Source organism: Lepus europaeus, chromosome 5 (assembly GCF_033115175.1).
Source record: "Lepus europaeus isolate LE1 chromosome 5, mLepTim1.pri, whole genome shotgun sequence".
Classification (NCBI taxonomy): domain Eukaryota; kingdom Metazoa; phylum Chordata; class Mammalia; order Lagomorpha; family Leporidae; genus Lepus; species Lepus europaeus.
The window spans coordinates 119,492,300-119,511,103 of record NC_084831.1 but is presented as its reverse complement, the minus strand read 5'-3'; the positions used below and the strand labels follow the sequence as shown (position 1 = coordinate 119,511,103).

Here is an 18,804-nt window from a genome sequence, read left to right as displayed (position 1 = left end):
AATCTCAGACCCATTCTGAGGTTTCTATTTGACCCCAAACTTAGAAAACTTAGAAGCCCCTTGCTTTAAGCTAAAGTCTAAAGTAATGTATTGAGATTGGTCTTCATCAGTAACTCCCCAAGAAAACCACCCTTTTAGGGAGATGGATCCAAGCTTTAGGGAGATATAACACTAATTCTTCCACTACACTCTGACCTGGCTCAAGGTCTCTGAATGAATCACTATCTGATAGTTTCTTACTCACCTAAAAGTGTAGTGTCCTCCTAATTCTGTCTCTATCACTTTTGTCCAAAGAGGGCTGGCCTAGGGGCTCAGGAGAGAAGACGCACAGGCAGCGGATTTACTTGGAATCATGAATCCTGGTGCAACTGTCAGTTATGAGACCCAAGGCAAGATGTTTCCCTCCCCAGAGGGCCTGGCCTCCTTCCTGGGACTGGCATAGGGCAAATAAAGAGGAGATGGATGCTCAGCTCCTTGCTAGGTCTGGATGGCCAAATTCCTAACATAGTAAGCATTTACAGCAGAGCCAGGCGCCTCTCACTGCCAGGCCAGGCAGAGAGCTAGAAATACCATACACCCTGCCCCTTCACTGAGATTTGTTGATCTACCCTGGCTGATTAAGATCCCACACAAAACAAACAACGTTTTCCAGCAGACAAGGCTAATTTGCATTGCGATGACTAAATGAGATTTTGTTGCACTTATAAAAACCTACACCAAAGAAAATTAAACCTTAATCCCAACCCATCTACCCCATCTTTGCCAACAATTTTTTAAAATCAGTGAAGTTGGGATTGGCATTGTAGCATAACACTATGCGGATGCCTGTGATGCTGGCATCCCATATGAGCACCAGTTCAAGTCTAGGCTGCTCCACTTCTGACCCAGCTTCCTGCTAATACACCTGGGAATGCAGTGGAAGATGGCTGAAGTTGGCCAACTTCTCCCATCCATGTGGGAGACCCAGATGGAGTTCCAGGCTCCTGCCTTCAGCCTGGCCCAGCCCTAGCAGTTGTGCCACTTGGGAGTGAAGTAACAGATGGAAGATTTCGCCCTGTATGTCTTTCCCTCTCTTTCTGTAACCCTGCCTTTCAAATGCCAAATTGGAGACATTCACTAATTTTGAAAATCTTCAAGATAAATACAGTATGAAAATGAAATAGCAATTTAACTCAACCAAGTCCCAGCCTAGAATGGCCTATGCTTTCTTGGGAAAGCAAGGACTTGTGAATACCTGCTGTCCCACTATCTACTCTTTTTTTTTTTTTTTTTTTTTTTTTACAGAGAGAGGAGAGGCAGAGAGAGAGGGGTCTTCCATCTGCTGGTCTACTCCTCAACTGGCCGCGAAGCTGGAATTGCGCTGATCCAAAGCCAGGAGCCAGGAGCTTCTTCTGGGTCTCCCACATGGGTGCAGGGGCCCAAGGACTTGGGCCATCCTCCACTGCTTTCCCATGCCACAGCAGAGAGCTGGATTGAAGTGGAGCAGCCAGGTCTCGAACTGGTGCCCATATGGGATGCCAGCGCTTCAACCTGCTGTGCCACAGCGTCGCCACCCCCCCCCCCCCAATATCTACTCTTACCTCAGCCCCCATTCTAGCTGGCACCAGAAAACACATCAGGTTCCCAAGTTGTGAGGTTAACTCCAACAGTTATGCCAGGGAAACATGAGCATCCTGTTCTTATCCCTGGGAATGAGTTTGATTCTCTTTGAACAAATGGCAACATCTGTGATCTCCTCATTACCTCACTGGGTGTGGTTTAGGGGAAAGCTAATAAAGCCACCAGCCTCACACAGTTTTCTGGGAGGATCACATCAGTCTTCTCTTTATTGATTGATTGAGTAACTGATTTTTTGACAGGCAGAGTGGACAGTGAGAGAGAGAGAGAGAGAAAGAAAGGTCTTCCTTTTTGCCGTTGGTTCACCCTCCAATGGCCGCCGCAGCCGGCACGCTGCGGCTGGCGCACCGCGCTGATCCGATGGCAGGAGCCAGGTGCTTTATCCTGGTCTCCCATGGGGTGCAGGGCCCAAGCACTTGGGCCATCCTCCACTGCACTCCCTGGCCACAGCAGAGAGCTGGCCTGGAAGAGGGGCAACCGGGACAGAATTGGTGCCCCAACCGGGACTAGAACCCATTGTGCCAGCACCGCAAGGGGGAGGATTAGCCTAGTGAGCCGCGGCGCTGGCCCGGTCTTCTCTTAATAGAGAAGACCAGCATGCCGGGCATAGTGTGTCTGCTGCCTTCCAATCACCCTTGTTCAAGGAAGAGCCAATAAGAACACTGAATATCCCCACTCTGGGCTCTTCTCTTGTTAGCCAGGTAACAAACACATACTTTAAACCATCACACTAAGACTCAAAGGACAAGAACTGCTGAAAAATGGGAAAAGACAGACTTTTGCTCCTTTATAAAAAAATCAGAACAGAATCCAAAGAGATCATCCTGCCTAGACCCTCACCTCAAGACAGGGTCCCACTTGAACCATTCTGCATACAGGAAACACTTCCGTGTGTGAAGAACCCTGACCAGGCTGCATACACTGCTCCTCAGGAAGTCTGACTCCAGTGTGCTCATGTTCACTACTGCATCAAGCACGTTAATATTAAGCTGTCTAATCTAAATCCTACTTGCTGCAATTCTAAACCTGTTTTCTATCCACCTGCCAATCGCAGAACCCCCCTAACTACAGGTCATGCTCTTGTGGGTAAGAATTCTCTTCTCTTCCCTGAATTAAATCGCAACCCTTTTAACCTTGCCTCACAAACTGAAAACTTAAAATCGAAATGTTCTTTCACTCTCACGATCGCCTTTTAGCTTCAGAATCTGGGGATAATGAAAGGACTTTAGTCAGAGACTGACTAATTCACTGAGAGTGAAAGGGTACTGAAATGACACTTGGAGTGGGGGCACTTGGTGCAGTGGGTAAGTCGCTGTTTGGGACACCTACTCCCCATGCTGGAACGCCTGGGTTTGATCCCACAGCTGGTTCTTTGATCCAGCTTCCTGTTAAGGCATAGCCTGATAAGCAGCAGGTGATGATGGCTCAAGGACTCAGGTCCCAGGGTCAGCATTGTGGCACAGCAGGTTTTTTTGGTTTTTCTGTTTTAAAGTTTATTTATTTATTTATTTGAAAGGCAGGGTTTCAGAGACGCAGAGGCAGAAAGAGAAAGAGAAAAAGAAAGAGAAAGAGAGAGAGAAAGAGAAAGAGAAAGAGAGAGAGAGAGAGAGAGAGAGAGAGAGAGAGAGAGGTCGTCCATCCACTGTTTCACTCCCTAAATGGCCACAACCTCCAGAGTTGGGCCAATCCAAAGCTAGGAGCCAGGACCTTTCTCCAGGTCTCCCTCACAGGTGCAGTGGACCAAGGACTTGGGCCATCTTCAACTGCTTTCCCAGGCCACAACACAGAGCTGGATTGGAAGTGGTACAGCTGGGATTCGAACCAGTGCCCATATGGGAAGCTGGCACTGCAGGTGGCGGCTTTACTTGCTACACCCTGGCACAGGCTCCGGCACAGCAGGTTAAACCACCACCTACAATGCTGACAGCCCATGAGTGCTGGCTGAGTGCCAGCTGTTCCATGCTAATGGGCCTGGGAAAGCAACAGAAGATGGCCTGAGTGCTTGGGCCCCTCGCACCACTTGGGAGACCTAGATGGGCCTGGCCCACTCCTGGCTGTTGCAGCCATTTTGGGGAGTGGACCAGAGAACCAGAGAATGGAATATCTGTCTCTCCCTCTATTAACTCTGTATTTCAAATGAATAAATCAATATTTGAAAATAACAATAGTAAAAATAAAAGTATCTGGATCCCTGCCCCCCTTGTGGGAGACCCAGATTCAGTTTCTGGCTCTTAGCTTTGGCTTGCCCCAGCCCTGGATATTTCAGGCATTTCAGGAGTGAACCAGCAGAGGGGAAGATTCCTCTCTGTCTGCCTTTCAAATAAAATGAAAATTCATAAAAAATAAAAAGAAATTACACTTCAAGAACAAGGTGACCCAACTCTGGTCAAAGGGTCTGATACTACCCCACTTAAACTCTACGTTCCCTCATGTTCCTAGATCACACCTGAGAAGGGTTCAGAGCAGGGTGTCTTACCTTCTGAGCTTGGGTAGGTTCGGTAAGGACAAGAGTAAAGAGACCCAGGCAGATTTCCTCATGCTGGGGGGGGCCTTTGCATACCTGGAATGTGAAGAGGGGGAAAAAACCAGTTGTCACAAATACAAAGTTCTCAAGGAAAACCTGGGAATTCTGAGTCACATGCAACAGGGGATGAACCATATACTCCTCCATCTGATGATTTCCTTCTCTTAGAAGGGACGAGGCACCTGTTTTAGGAAAGGAATAAACCCTTATTGCATCTCCCTACAGCTTGATGGAAGCCAGAGGCAGAACATAAAGAGGTTTTTAAAAGAAAAAAAAAAAAATCCTACTCTACCATCTTTACTAGAGCTTAACAGGCTTCACTGCAGGGGGAGCTGCAAAGCGCCAGCCACAGAGTAGCAGGCACAGCTACCAAGCCAGGACCAAGGGCAGCCCACTGACCCTCTGGAACTTACATAGCAAGAATGATATAGTCTAAGAAGTAGGCAATACTCAATGAGCACTCGCTGTATGCCAAAGACTACACATTAAGTCCTTTACCTCTACTGCTCAAAATCATTTCAACCAGAAAAACTGATCAATAAATGTAAAAAAAAAAAATTAAAAAAAAAAAAAGAATGATTTGGAAAGAAAAAAATCACGACATAACTGTTTTTAGAAACGTTATTATTTAACCTGAGGCTCTGAGAGACAGACTCCCACGGTAAGAGCAGCAGGGCAATGTGGCCGAGCGTCAGCCACTTAGTCCTCCCACCTTTCTGGTCGCGCCTCTGAGCATTCCCTGAAGCAGACAGAGGCAGGGAGAGCGCGAGACTTACGTAGGCGTTGAGGGCATCATTGGCTTCTCTCTCGGAGACACCAGTTGTCATCGACGTCACAATGCTCATACATCTTTCCAACCTCTGGGAAGGGCAAGAACAAATTCAGAATGTGTTCTAACACCACCCATGAAGTACTTCTGGCTCCAAAAAGTTTTTAAAAAATTCCAACCTGATCATTGCTCAAAGCTACCATATGGATTTAATCAGCAAAATCTACAATGTGGAAACAATGCCAGGAGACATGGTTTCTTTAATAAATAAACTGCAAGGAAAAAAGCAAGAAGAAAGGCAAACAAGAAAGGCAAACATTTGATCTGGAAGTTGAGACACCAGTTGGGATGCCCATGTCCCATACCAAATGCCTGAGTTTGTTTCCTATCTCTGGGTCTGGATTCCAGCTTCCTGTTGACGTAAGACTTGGATGAATTCTGGCTTTGGCCTGGCCTAACCATAGCTGTTGTGGGCATTTGAGGAGTGAAACAGCGGATGGAAGCTCTCTGTGTGTGTCTGTCTGTCATTCTGCCTTTCAAATTAAATAAAACAAACAAAAGGCTAGGGGCAGGCATTTGGTGCAGCTGGTAAAACACGTGGGACACAAATATTCCACACTGGAGCACCTGTTTGAGTTCTGGCTCACCTCCAACCTGGCTTTCCGCTGATGTACACCCTGGGAGGCAGCAGGTGAGGCTCACTTGGGTCTCTGTCATCACATGGAGACATGGATTGAGTTCCTGGCTCCTAGCTTTGCCCTGGCCCAGCCCTGGCTATTGAAGGCATTTGTGAGGAAAATCAGCAGATGGAACATCTCTCTCTGCCTTTCAGGTGAAATGAAAATAAATTTTAAAAATTTAAAAGAAGGCTACTGATTAATTTTTTAAGATTTTATTTATTTATTTGAAAGTCAGAGTTACACAGAGAGAGGAGCGGCAGAGGGAGACAGAGGTCCTCCATCCACTGGCTCAGTCCCCAACTGGCCCCAATGGCTGGACCCAGGAGCTTCTTCTGGGTCTCCCATGCAGGTGCAGGGGCCCAAGGACTTGGGCCATCCTCCACTGCCCTCCCAGGCCACAGCAGAGAGCTGGATCAGAAGTGGAGTAGCCAGGACTCAAACCAGCGCCCACATGGGATGCTGGCACTGCAGGCAGCAGCTTCACCCACTACGCCACAGCACTGGCCCTTTATTATTTTTTAATTTTAAAGATTTCTTTATTTTTATTTGAAAGGCAGAGTTACAGAGAGAGGAGGAAAGACACAGAGGAGAGAGAGAGGTCTTCTATCCACTGGTTCACTCCCCAAATGGCTTCAAGGGACAGGGCTGGCCCAGGCCTGAGGCAGGAACCTGGAGCCTCTTCCAGGTTTCTCACATGGCTGAAGGCGCTCAAGCACTTGGGCCATCCTCTGCTGTTTTCCCAGGCACATTAGCAGGGAGCTGGATTGGAAGTGGAGCAGCCAGGTCTCAAACTGGCACCCATATGGGATGCTGGCATCGCAGGCAGATGCTTAACCTGCTAAGCCATACTGCTGACCCCAAAATAAATAAATCTAAGAAAATAAAATGTAAAAATATGTTTTTAAAGAGATAAACTTATTTTGGTACAAAACATTTCAAAATCCACACACAATTTTGTTATAATATGCATCCCCATGAACTTTTTGAAGAGCCTTCATATATACAATTTCAAAATCTTTTTACAGGGCCACCAGCGCTGTGGCGCAGGTTATCTGCAGCGCCATCCCATATGGGTGCCGTTTGTGTCCCAGCTGTTCCTCTTCTAATCTAGCTCTCTACTGTGGCCTGGAAAAGTAGTGGAGGATGGCCCAAGTGCTTGGTCCCCTGAACCCACGTGGGAGACCTGGAGAAAGCTCCTAGCTCTTGGCTTTGGACTGGCCCAGCTCCAGCTGTTGCAGCCATCTGGGGAGTGAACCACCTTTCTGTCTCTCCCTCTGTCTGAACTACCTCTGACATGAATAAATAAAAATCTTTAAAAAAAAATCCTCTTGCACCAAAATGATCTTTTTTTAAAAAAAATTATTATTTTAAAGACTGGTGGCCGGTGCCACGGCTCAATAGGCTAATCCTCCGCCTTGCGGCGCCGGCACACTGGGTTCTAGTCCCGGTCGGGGCACCGATTCTGTCCCGGTTGCCCCTCTTCCAGGCCAGCTCTCTGCTGTGGCCAGGGAGTGCAGTGGAGGATGGCCCAAGTGCTTGGGCCCTGCACCCCATGGGAGACCAGGATAAGCACCTGGCTCCTGCCATCGGATCAGCATGGTGCACCGGTCGCAGCGCGCCGGCCGCAGCGGCCATTGGAGGGTGAACCAACGGCAAAAAGGAAGACCTTTCTCTCTGTCTCTCTCTCTCACTGTCCACTCTGCCTGTAAAAAAAAAAAAAAAAAAAAAAAAAAAAAAGACTGGCTTATTATTTAAGGACTACCTGCTGTTCACTTTCTTTCTTTCTTTTGACAGGCAGAGTGGATAGTGAGAGAGAGAGACAGAGAGAAAGGTCTTCCTTTTTGCCATTGGTTCACCCTCCAATGGCCACTGCGGCCAGCATATCGTGCTGATCCGAAGCCAGGAGCCAGGCACTTCTCCCAGTCACCCATGGGGTGCAGGGCCCAAGCACTTGGGCCATCCTCCACTGCCTTCCCGGGCCATAGCAGAGAGCTGGCCTGGAAGAGGGGCAACCGGGATAGAATCCAGCGCCCCAACCGAGACTAGAACCCGGTATGCCGGCACCGCAAGGTGGAGGATTAGCCTGTTAAGCCACAGCGCCGGCCATCTGCTGTTCACTTTCCAAATGCCTATAAAGGCCACAGCAAGGCCAGGACAAACGCAGGAGCCCAATCCAGGTTTCCCACTTAAGTGGCAGAGATCCAACTATTTGAACCAATCCCTGCTGCCTCCCAAGGTGTGCATTAGTAAGAAGCTGGAAGTAGAAGCTAGAGCTGGTAATCAAACCCAAGTTCTTCAACATGAACATCAGCAAACTAACTATGAGACCAGTGTGGCTGTTTTACCAGCATCTTCCTGCTAGGCAACACCTGCCCCAAACTCATCTTTTAAAATTATTTTTCCACGGATTTTTGAAGCACCCTCGTATTCTAGAAAATAACTAAGCTTGTCAACAATGTTTAAGGTCATGAAAGACAAAGACTAAGAATGTGTTCCAGATTCAAGAACAACAAAGAAATAGAAGTCCACAAGCAACAATGTGTGATCCTGGACTCCTATAGACATTACTTGGAAAACTAGTATGGTGTAAATATGCAGTACAAATTAACATATCAATGTGAAGCGAGCCAGTCCTGATAACAGAACAGTGGTTATGTAACAGAAGATAGGATATACACACCGAAGTATTTAAATCTAAAGGGACATCATGGCTGCAACTTATTTTCTAAGGGTTAAATGACAACATGTTTATAAACAGATACACAAAGCAGATGAGCAAATATTAACAGCTAACAAAGAAACTGACCAGATAAGTAGGTCAGAGTTCTATGGATTAAAAAGTTTCTTTAGGCTTGAAATTAAAAGTTACTAAAATAATTAAATACATCAACAAAGTACATGTGTGGAGGTTGTTTGATTACTGATTTGAACACACCAACTGTAATAAGAATTTAGGATGTATGATGTTAGAATTGTGGCTACATTAAGGTAGCACTAGGTAGAGGTGACTGTTAAGGCAAGAAGCTCCCACAGACAGAAAAGTTCACCCTAAAATAAGACCAAAGCTGCCTGGGTTTGCAGGTATTACAACTTTATCACCCAACATCAGGTCTATCCCCCAAATTGGGTCAGATCAGCAGGCTCAGCCTTTATAAACAGCACCCGCGCCATGCGTGTGAAAAGGCGCTGTGAGATCACATGAAAACTGAGCTGTGACTCTCACGGCCCACCTTGCCCACGGGCTCTGTGACTCATCACTACCAGTCCAGCTCGCACACGGTGAGGGGAGGAAAGGAAAACCTCCAGCTGGATTTTCTCACGTTAAATCATATCCCTCTCCCCGCACGACAGTTAGCAAGGCCTAGAGGATCAGTTGCTCCAGCTGCTAGACCCAGACTGTACTCGCTGGGAGAAATGGGGGGACCCCTGTAAGCAGTCAGAATGGAGGGAGATGGTGAGCATGCAGTAGCCAGCATCCCTGAATTTCTTATCAAAAGAAGCAATCTCTGCTGGATCCAGGAAGAGCAGAGGAAAAAGGAGCTAAACAGAAGCTAGAGACACCCAAACTGACCAGAAGCACACACAGTACACAAGGAGCCCTCCATAACCCGCGAGTCTTAGGCTAATCTTGGGCGAGTTGCTTAGTCTCTCCAAACTCTGGTTTTCTTATCTGAAAAGTAGAGATAATGGCTTATATCACAAGGTTGCTGTGAGGATTAAATAAGTTACCATGGGAATGCACCTCACTGAGCACAGAGCCTCAGCTGAATGAGAATCCATTCCATTTGTGGGGAAGCTCAGCAACTGTGTAACTAAATCAGGGAGGGCCACCGACTGCCAGTACTTCTAACAGCATGGACTTCAGACCCCTGAAAACTAACCCCTACCACAGGACACCGGCTAGTGCCTGACCAGGCTAAGAAGTGTCCTCTCCCACTTAACCTCTGGCCTTCTAGGACAGGAAGAAACGGGAAGAGGCCTCACTGATGGACCCTGGACTAAGATCCTACAAAGCCCTATGGGCTGGCTGAATCCCTGGCTATGATTTAACACTCAAAGATTTGGGCTGAACAAAGTTTTTCTGGGCCCCTCCCCAGTGTTCTAAGCTCCACTTAGGGGTCTGAGTCAATTCTATGGGTCACTGCCCAGGCAAGGAGAAAAGTGGCCTCTGAAAACAGGGAGGTCCAGATAAGGGAGGAGAGTGTGGGAGTCCAGAGTTTGAATGCAATGAGAATGTGGATAAATCTGAGAGCCAGTCCTTTCCGGGCTACCAAAGTACAGAAGATGCAACCCTTCCTGAACTATAAGAGTCTTTTTTTTTTTAAATTATTTTTCCAAACAGAGATGGAAAGCCTAATTACAAATTATTCAGGACCATGTCCCCTTAAAGGGAGGCTGCAGGCAGCCACATTCCTCCAATCGAGTAGCAGCACTGCTCTTCCCCGAGTCTCTGGAGGCCAAAAGCAAAGATGGAATCATACGTTCAGTTGCCAATAACTGCTGGCAGAACGGTTCTGTTCAGAATAAGCCCTCCATGACAGCACCTCGGAGAGCTGAGTAAATATTTACCGTCTCTAGGAGCTCCTGAACTAACTTTTCTAGTAGGAAGACTACCTGACCATGGTTTCCATGACAACAGTAGAAGGAATGGGGAAGAGGGAGAAGGAACCCTGCCCATTTGCTAGGACAAGTACATACCTGAAGTTAGAGACATCCCTCCAACCTCGCCCTGTCCTTTCCCCACACTAGTGAATACAGAGCCTGGTAAAAACGGCACAACAGTCCAGCACGGGGCTCATCAGTTAAACTGCCACTCAGCATGCCCACATCCATATCACGGGGTCTGGGCTGGAGTCCCAGCTGCACTCTGCGTTCCAGCTTCCTGCCAACGTGCACCACCCAAGGTGGCAGGTGTTGGCTCAAATATTTAGGTCCCTGCAACCATGTGGGAGACCTGGATGAAGTTCCAGACTCCTGTCTTTGGCCTGACCCAGTCCCCTGCCTTGTTGCGGGCATTTGGGGAGTGAACCAGTGTCTGCCTTTCAAATAGGCAAAATTAATGAATTATTTTCTAAGTATATAGTAAACACTACTCCCCTTATAGAAGTCAGGATTTAACAGAAGAATTAAATTCCACATTCAGAAAAGGAAGATATGATCTGAACTACAAAAACCCGCCAGCAGGATCCACACCAGCAGGAATTATTAAACAAGCTGGGTTCCAAGTATTCCATAGCAAGGGTCACTTGTATGTGAAATAATGATTTAAGAGAAAAAAAAAGTTAGAAATGAGTCAGAAGCCCAGCCTGTTCCCTGGAGATTCCTCACATAGGATATGAATTATTTTTGGAGAAAACCTGGTAGGGACACACCTCCAATCAAATGCAACCCAGCCGTACATTAAGAGGAAGTTCTGGGGCCGGCGCTGTGGCGCAGTGGGTTAAAGCCCTGGCCTGAAGCGCTGGCATCCCATATGGGCACTGGTTCTTGTCCCGGCTGCTCCTCTTCAGATCCAGCTCTCTGCTATGGCCTGGGAAAGCAGCAGAGGATGGCCCAAGTCCTTGGGCCCCTGCACCCGCGTGGGAGACCCGGAAGAAGCTCCTGGCTCCTGGCTTCGGATTGGTACAGTTCCGGCCGTTGCAGCCATCTGGGGAGTGAACCATTGGATGGAAGACCTCTCTCTCTCTGCCTCTCCTCTCTCTGTGTAACTCTTTCAAATAAATAAAATAAATCTTTAAAAAAAAAAAAAGAGGAAGTTCTGACTTCAAAGTGACTGATCCCTCCTGGGCAAAGGAATAACCAGGAACTCTCAAGGCTCACGAGACTAGGAACTACATGTTCTAAATTCCTCCAATCTCTGGCACTATTTTTATCCTATTCCCTCCTCAAATTGGGATGGGGTGAGTAAGACTTCTATCTTCAAAGGGAAAAACAGGGCCAAAGAGAAGAAAAGATACAACAAATGTTCCCCAGGGTAGAGGAGTCACAGCCTCAGGCCAGGATGCTCTGGGCCAATGCCTCACACTCCAGGCCTCCAAAGAGCCTTTCCTAATCTCACCCACTCACAATGACCCTCCCCTCTTCACCATGCTAACCAGTTTTGTGTTTTTAATCTTCCCCGTGAGTCTAAGTCTTTATAGAAAAGCTCTAGATGGCAGACCCTGGGTCTACCACAAGCAGACGATTTTCCTGCCATTCAACACGTGGCAGGCACATACGGTCAGAAAGCTGCTTCTGTGTTTTCAGGCCAGAAGTGGGCCTGTGTAGGAAAAATCGCCAGGCCAGAACAAGCAAAGGTCAGCCAGGCAACACCAGGTTCTGATAACTTCTGTGTGCACAGATCTGTGAGGAGACCCGGGGGAAGAAGGCAGTAAATCCTGCCCTTAGACACCTCTGGCCTGGTGGGAATAACACAGCCACACACATGGGCAAAAACAGTGTAGCAAGGTTTGCTGCAAAATCCAAATCCAAAAAGCCAAAGGACAAAGGCATAGGGAGGGATGCTCGAGATACACTGGGAAATGTCTGCACCACGAAGGAGATCGGAAAAAAGAGACAACCCCCTTCTCCCTGCAAACAGTGGTCAGTTCACTATCAGAGAGCCTAAAAAAGCAAGAAACTAAATGTTCCTCTTTGTTGTGGTGCTCTCCTGCCATATCATTTGGTTTTCAGCAAACGGGTCACTGCTCAGAACAGGATGCTGTACTACCCTGTGATACAAATTAAATCACAGGCACTGATTCCTACAGCGCAATCAGGATAGGAACAGATTTTTGTCCAACCCTTGGTCTTTTCTCCCCCACTGAAACTGGCAGAGGGATCAAAGGCAGTTAACTATTGACATTCTAGGATTCCAGAACTCCAGGGCTAGAGCTCAGAGCTCCACATTGTTTACATTCCTAATTATACCCACCTTAGTTGACAAAAACTGAAACAACAGAAAACAAACTCTGACTTGTCTAAGTGCACACAGAACTAAGGGGGAAACTCGGGGATGAGAAGCCAGAGGGCAAGCAGACACCTGCTGGCGGATAAAACACAAAGTTGCTATCTAGCCACCTCTTGATTCACAGTTAATTTTTGAGTATTCATCTCACCACCTTGTATCTGAAAGAACATTTTTCAAATCTAAACTATGAATTTTACCTATCTGCCTGCCCACTCTCTCATATCTGATCTGGGGCAATAACCACCAGTGAAGAGCCAGCCAGGGCCTGTTAAGTTTCTCATCCTGTCCCTGGATAACCACAGAACTGAATGTCTCTGGGCCTCAAAAACCGTTCAGCAACCACATCCCAGTTCTGAGTCTTATTCCTAAGCACGTGTCCTTGTAACAGTGAAAAGGGCTACATGATCAACTCTGGGCCAAGAGACGGAGGCACACGGGAGGGCAGTTCTGAAGAAGGCCCGGGAGGTTCCCTGAGGTCCATGGCATTGCCTCACTTCACCCCCTCTCAGCACCCTGCGCTCTCTGCTTTGTGTGGGTGCTATCTGCTTCTGAACGCCAGCCCCTGGGTGCCATTCTCCCCCCCACCCCACCCAGTGCTGAGGCGGACACTACAGGACTAAACACTGCACACTCGGAAGTTTCCCACTCTTCTCAGTGCCCAGTTAGCACCACGGGCGACCCGCTGGGTTGTGTACAGGCAGCCAATGCTAGCTCTCATAGGAGGGGCCACCCCACCCCCACACACAGCTACACACACATATATTCTCAACTCTGCCTGACTTAAGTCTGGGGCCAGGGCAGACATTAAAAAGAGCTGTGGAATGCGGAAAGGAACGTGAAAAATTAAATTCGGCAACTCTGGATGCTGTCCCTTCCCTCCCCAACACCCCCCACCCACTTTCATAGTCGTGGCTGCTGTTTCTATGACAACCTGTCCAGGAAGCTGGCCACAGCCTTCCTCCAGGACCAGGAAGCTGGAGCCGTGTTGGTGTTGCCTTAGAAAACGCTTGAAGGCCTCTGCCCACCACCCCCGCCCCGTATCCGCTCCGATATCCCTCCTCAGCCCCATTTCTTAACTCCCTTCCCCACCCCCCACACCTACCTCCTCTAACTCATCCTTGGCATCCAAACTGGTTGAAAGTAGCAGCCTCCCCCCTCCTGGGGCTCCTGCTCCCGCTCCTCCTCCTCCACCTCCCGCTGCTCCCGAAGCAGCTGCTGCTGCTGCCCCCTTTCCCTTCTGTAACTCCATGGCTGCAGCCAGGAGTCGGGAAGAGGTCAGGGAGTGGATGGGTGGAAAGTCCTAGAAACGGGGAACTCGGGGTCGCCAGGGGCAGAGGGCAAGAGCAGCAGGTCGGGGGTGGGAGGGCAAGAGCCTCTGTCCGCTCCACTGCTCGCTCCTCGCCGTCAGGCCGCGCCCGCAGCGGGGGCCCAGGCGACGGTCCTCTAAGTCCTGCCTGTGGAGGGGCAGTGTGGGGGGAAAGCCGTTAGCTCAGAGGTCTGGCGGTCAGGGCCTGTGCCCTGTGGAAAGGGCAGGCAAGGTCTCCGCCCCTCAAGAAGCAGGAGGGGAGCCCTTCCTGGTTGCTGACCCTAAGCGAAGGAGGGAAAACCCTAAGTTTCTGCCTCCAGAGGGTAAAGGAGTCCTGCCCCCGAAGTAGGGGGTAGGAGACCTTCCTGCCTGGTGCCCCAAGCGTTGCGGAGCAAGGCTCCTTTGGATCCGGCCCCTACGGGGTGCGGGTGAGGCAGTAAGCGCTACAGGAGGACAGGGAGGACCAGCTTCTCCCCACACCACACAGAGGCGGCCATGGTGGAAGGGCGAGGGGTGGGAAGGCTGAGGGCGACCGCGGGGAGGGGGAGAGATCGTCGAGGCCCGCGCCGGAAGTGAGCAGTCGCGGTTTCTGGCCTCCGCCAATAGCGGCTTCCGCGGTGGCGCAGAGTCTCCAAGGAGTAAGCAGACGACGGCGGACTGCCCTTTTCCCCGGCTGCCAATTGCGTTGAGAGGAAGGGGGCCCGGCCTGATGGGCAGCCGGGCTGAGCAAATAGTATCCCTCCTTTGCGCTGGAGGGGCGGGACGGCCGACGCCGGGTGGGGGGGAGTGAGAAGCGATCAGGAAGGAGAGCGGCTGCGCCTGCGTGCAGCGGCGCGCACGCGCGATGCCGACCTCGGCGCTCCTTTCCTTTCTGGCGCTTCGGTGGGTGCGGCAAGCGGGGCGCCGTGTGTACCTTTGGGGGACCTGACACCTAGCCGCGAACTGGCAATGCGGGGGAGGGAGCGGGGTCCCAAGCCTTTAAGAGTCCTAGAGCCAACGCCGTCAGATGGTATGGAGCCAGCTGCAGAGCCGGGAGTGCAACGCTCCGGAAAATGTTTGTGCTCAGGCTGGTGGAATTATCAGCCAAACGTTGCCAAAAAAAAAAAAAAAAAAAAAAAGTGCATTGACCCACTTGTGCAAACCGGATCACGAGACGCATGCCATCACTAACAGAAAGTGCTAATTGATGGAACCGTCTTCAGCTTTACCTCATTCGTCTTCTCACCTAGAATCTAGTGAGAAATGTTCTGATCTGTTGTGTAGCCTGATTCTATGTGAACCCATTTCTACTTCCTGCTTCTCCATTTTCTTTTTTTTTTTTAGAACTTTAGGACTGCCTTACACAGACCCAAAGACAGATCGGATTTTGCTTTTCTTTCTTTTTCTGAGACCCAGGGCTCCGATCCACTGGTTCTGCTCCCCAAATGCCCCAGGTCAGGATCCTGGGATTCAGTCCAGGCCTCTCATATGATGGCAGGGACCCAGCGATTTCAATATTGCAGGGTACACATTAGCAGGAAGCTGGAATCCCGAGCACAGCAGGGATTTGAACCCAGGCATTTAGGTTGAGGATGCTGGCAGCCAAACCAACATCTTAACTCATAAGCCAATTTCAGACCTTATATTTAGCTATTTTTAATACCCACTAAAAGACATCGGGGTGGGTAGGCCTTTAATTGAATGGCTGGGATGTTACTAGAGACATCTTCATTGTTTATTGCCTGGGTTTGAGTCCTGATTCCAGCTTCCCACTAACGCATACACTCGGAGGCAGCAGGTGATGGCTAAGATACTCGGTCCCTGCCACCCATGTGGAAGACCTGCATGGAGTTCCTGGCTCCTGGCTTTGGCCTGGCACAGCTCTGGTGGTTGCAGGCATTTGAGGAGTGAACCAGCAGAAGGATGACCGATCTCTCTCTCTTCTCCCCCTCTGCTTTTTAAATAAATTAAACAAAAAAAGTGGGAGCTGGAGAAATATGCAAATATAAGCATATTTATAAATAATAAATAAATAGACTATCTCTGGAAGCGTACACAAAACTGGTCTCTGGGTGTGGGACTAGATAGCTAAGCGATGGAATGGGAGAAAGATTTGCAGTTTATAGGCTTTGAGGATTTTAAAATTAGGCACCATGTAAATGCAGTGTTTATTTTAAAAATCCTGACTTTATATATATATATATATATATATATATATAGACAGGCAGAGTGGACAGTGAGAGAGAGAGACAGAGAGAAAGGTCTTCTTTTTTGCCGTTGGTTCAGCCTCCAATGGCCGCCGCAGCCGGCGCACTGTGGCCGGCGCACCGCGCTGATCCAAAGCCAGGAGCCAGGTACTTATCCTGGTCTCCCATGGGGTGCAGGGCCCAAGCACTTGGGCCATCCTCCACTGCACTCCTGGGCCATAGCAGAGAGCTGGCCTGGAAGAGAGGCAACCGGGACTAGAACCTGGTGTGCCGGCGCCGCAAGGCGGAGGATTAGCCTGTTGAGCCACGGCGCCGGCCTAAAATATTTTAATAGGAAATCTTACCCTTCTCTAATAGCTTACCCCCACCCTTCTAATTTTAGTGTATACGCTACCAGAGGAGCAGTAATAGCTTACATTTTGGTCAGGAAATAAGCTATAGATCTTCATAAATACATATTAATAAAATGACAGCTTACATATAGCTTGCTATATGTCAGGCAATATTCCAATTCTTTATATGTTTGTTACATGTTCTTATCATCCTCACTTTACAGATGATGAAATGGGGGCACAGAGAAGTTTAATCATTTGTCCAAGTCATATGGATTAGGAAATGTCAGAGCCAGGATTTGAATCCAAGGAGTCTGGCTCCAGAACATGTATACTTCAGCCCTATAACATTTTGCCTTTTTAGTGACACAAATTAGAAAATGAAGTGGTGACTTGGGGAATTTTACCTTTAATGTAGTCTCTTGATTTTTTTTTTTCAAAAGGCTTACTCCAGTGAAGAGGAGTTCTTTTCACATTAAAAAAAAAAAAAAATCTGATAATATCAAGAACACAAGAAAAGAGATGTGGGCAAATGGAAATAAATGAAAGTGTTTTTCCTGTAATAAATTCCACCAAGCTAATAACACCTTTCTCTAACTCAAGGTGCCTAGTCCTGTAACATAACACCTGGGAAACCTTAACTAATCTCATACATTTTAAATGGAAGTGAATAGGCGTTTGGGAGAGATGGAATCACTGATTCGTGATTGGAAAGGCTTCTGGAAACCCTGTGTTGTCCTCCCAATTGCTTTATCTGTGTCAGTGTCAGCATTTGCCCTCAGCAACAAGAAGGAGATCAAACAGGCCGCCCCAAAATATGCTTCTTTAGCATATTTTGAAATGGTTGATCAGAGAGGCTGCAGACAGAGCAAGCTCTGAGAGCCGTTCTTTTGCTGGGGAGATCTGCATCTGTAGAAGTATAGAGCAGCGCAAGCAGGCTTTCTCTGAGGCCTTCCTTCTCCTGTCTAGAAAAGACCCTGTCACAGCAAATGATTAAGGGTCTGACCTCTGACCCAGGATGAGATTAGCACAGGTGACTTTCTGATGACTCTTACCTGGGAAGTATTTTTATCTGCAAAATAAAGACTGTTTGCTTGGTGCATTTACCACTGCTCACCTGTCCAGGAGCCTCAGATGTTTTCTGTATCATATGTATCTTCAGTCTCATACTTTGTAGTTAGCTCCCCACTTTTTTTAAATTAAAGATTGCAGGGTCTTAGTCCACCCACACAAGGATGGACTGGGTCTGAGGAAAGGTAAGTGCGCCACTCGCCCATTCCCCAGCCTCCCCAGCCTCCCCAGCCTCCCCAGCCTCCCCAGCCCGGAGACAATCAGACCCAGCAGGGAGCCAAGTCTAGCAAGAACTCCTTTATTTCGTAACAGAGCCTTTTATAGCACAAAACTGCTGAGTCATTGGGGCAGGACTAAGGACCAACCAATCACTTAAAGGTCATTTTACGGGGGGATTCCTATAGGACTAGCCATATGTCTATACACTTGTTACTAGTTTTGTTACCTCCCCTGATGTTGCATAGCCAATTAGTTTTAGTGGTAAACAACATTGGATTCCGCCCACCTTACTTCCTTTGGGCACCATCTTTGAATTGCTTCATGTAACTAATTTCCCCACAAAAGATGTATTTGTTTACTTTTATTTGAAAGACAGAGAGACAAACAGATACAGATGGATCTTCCATCTGCTGGTTTACTCCCCAAATGCCAGGAACAACCCAGGCCGGCTAGCCTGAAGCCAGGAGTCAGGAACTCCATCCAGGTCTCCCATGTGGGTGGTGGGAACTCAAGCACTTGGGCTGTCAGCCACTGCTACCCAGGCAGTGAGATGGATGGGAGGCAGAGCAGCCACGACTTGAACCAGCTGCTTTAATACAGGATGCGGGCGTTCCAAGTGGCAGCTTAGCCCGGTATAGTGCGGGCTCCTCTCCTAGCTCTTAATGCTAACAAAATTATGGTTTTTTTCCCCCCTGTTAATCTGTCTGTTGTCAGTTTATTTCATAGGTCATAATTGTCAAAACTTAACAGAAAAAAACTTTTTTTAACTTCCTTAAAATTCAAGTGCAGCAGCTTTTTCTTTTTTTTTTTTCTTTTTAAGTTTTTATTTATTTATTATAGCTGAAAGACAAGCAACTGTTGTCTTTTTCTCCCATCTACTGGTTCATGCCCCAGATGTCTGCAACGGCTGAGACTGGGCCAGGGTCAGGCCAAAACCGGGAGCCAGGAACTCAGTCTGGTCTCCCATGTGGGTGGCAGAGACCCAACCACTTGAGCCATCATCTGCCGCCTCCTAGGGTATCCGTGGAAGCTGGAGTAGGGAGCAGAGCCAGGCCTCAACCCCAGGCACTCCAACAAGGGACACAAGCATGGATCTCGGGCATCTCAGACAGTCTGCTAAGCACCACACCGAATGCTCACTCCAGGGACTT

General features: G+C 48.4%; 1 protein-coding gene across 1 annotated transcript in view; it reads right to left on the bottom strand.

Moving 5' to 3' along the window:
* The window catches only part of INTS3 (integrator complex subunit 3), a 42,418-nt gene extending 27,952 nt beyond the window's left edge, over positions 1-14,466 (bottom strand). The window contains exons 1-3 of the mRNA XM_062192292.1: positions 13,642-14,466; positions 4,918-5,001; positions 4,094-4,177 (exon numbers count right to left, since the gene is read on the bottom strand). Coding sequence (XP_062048276.1) covers positions 4,094-4,177; positions 4,918-5,001; positions 13,642-13,788 — 315 coding nt within the window. The 5' untranslated portion in view covers positions 13,789-14,466. The remainder of the gene's footprint in view (positions 1-4,093; positions 4,178-4,917; positions 5,002-13,641) is intronic.
* Positions 14,467-18,804: the final 4,338 nt, after the last annotated feature.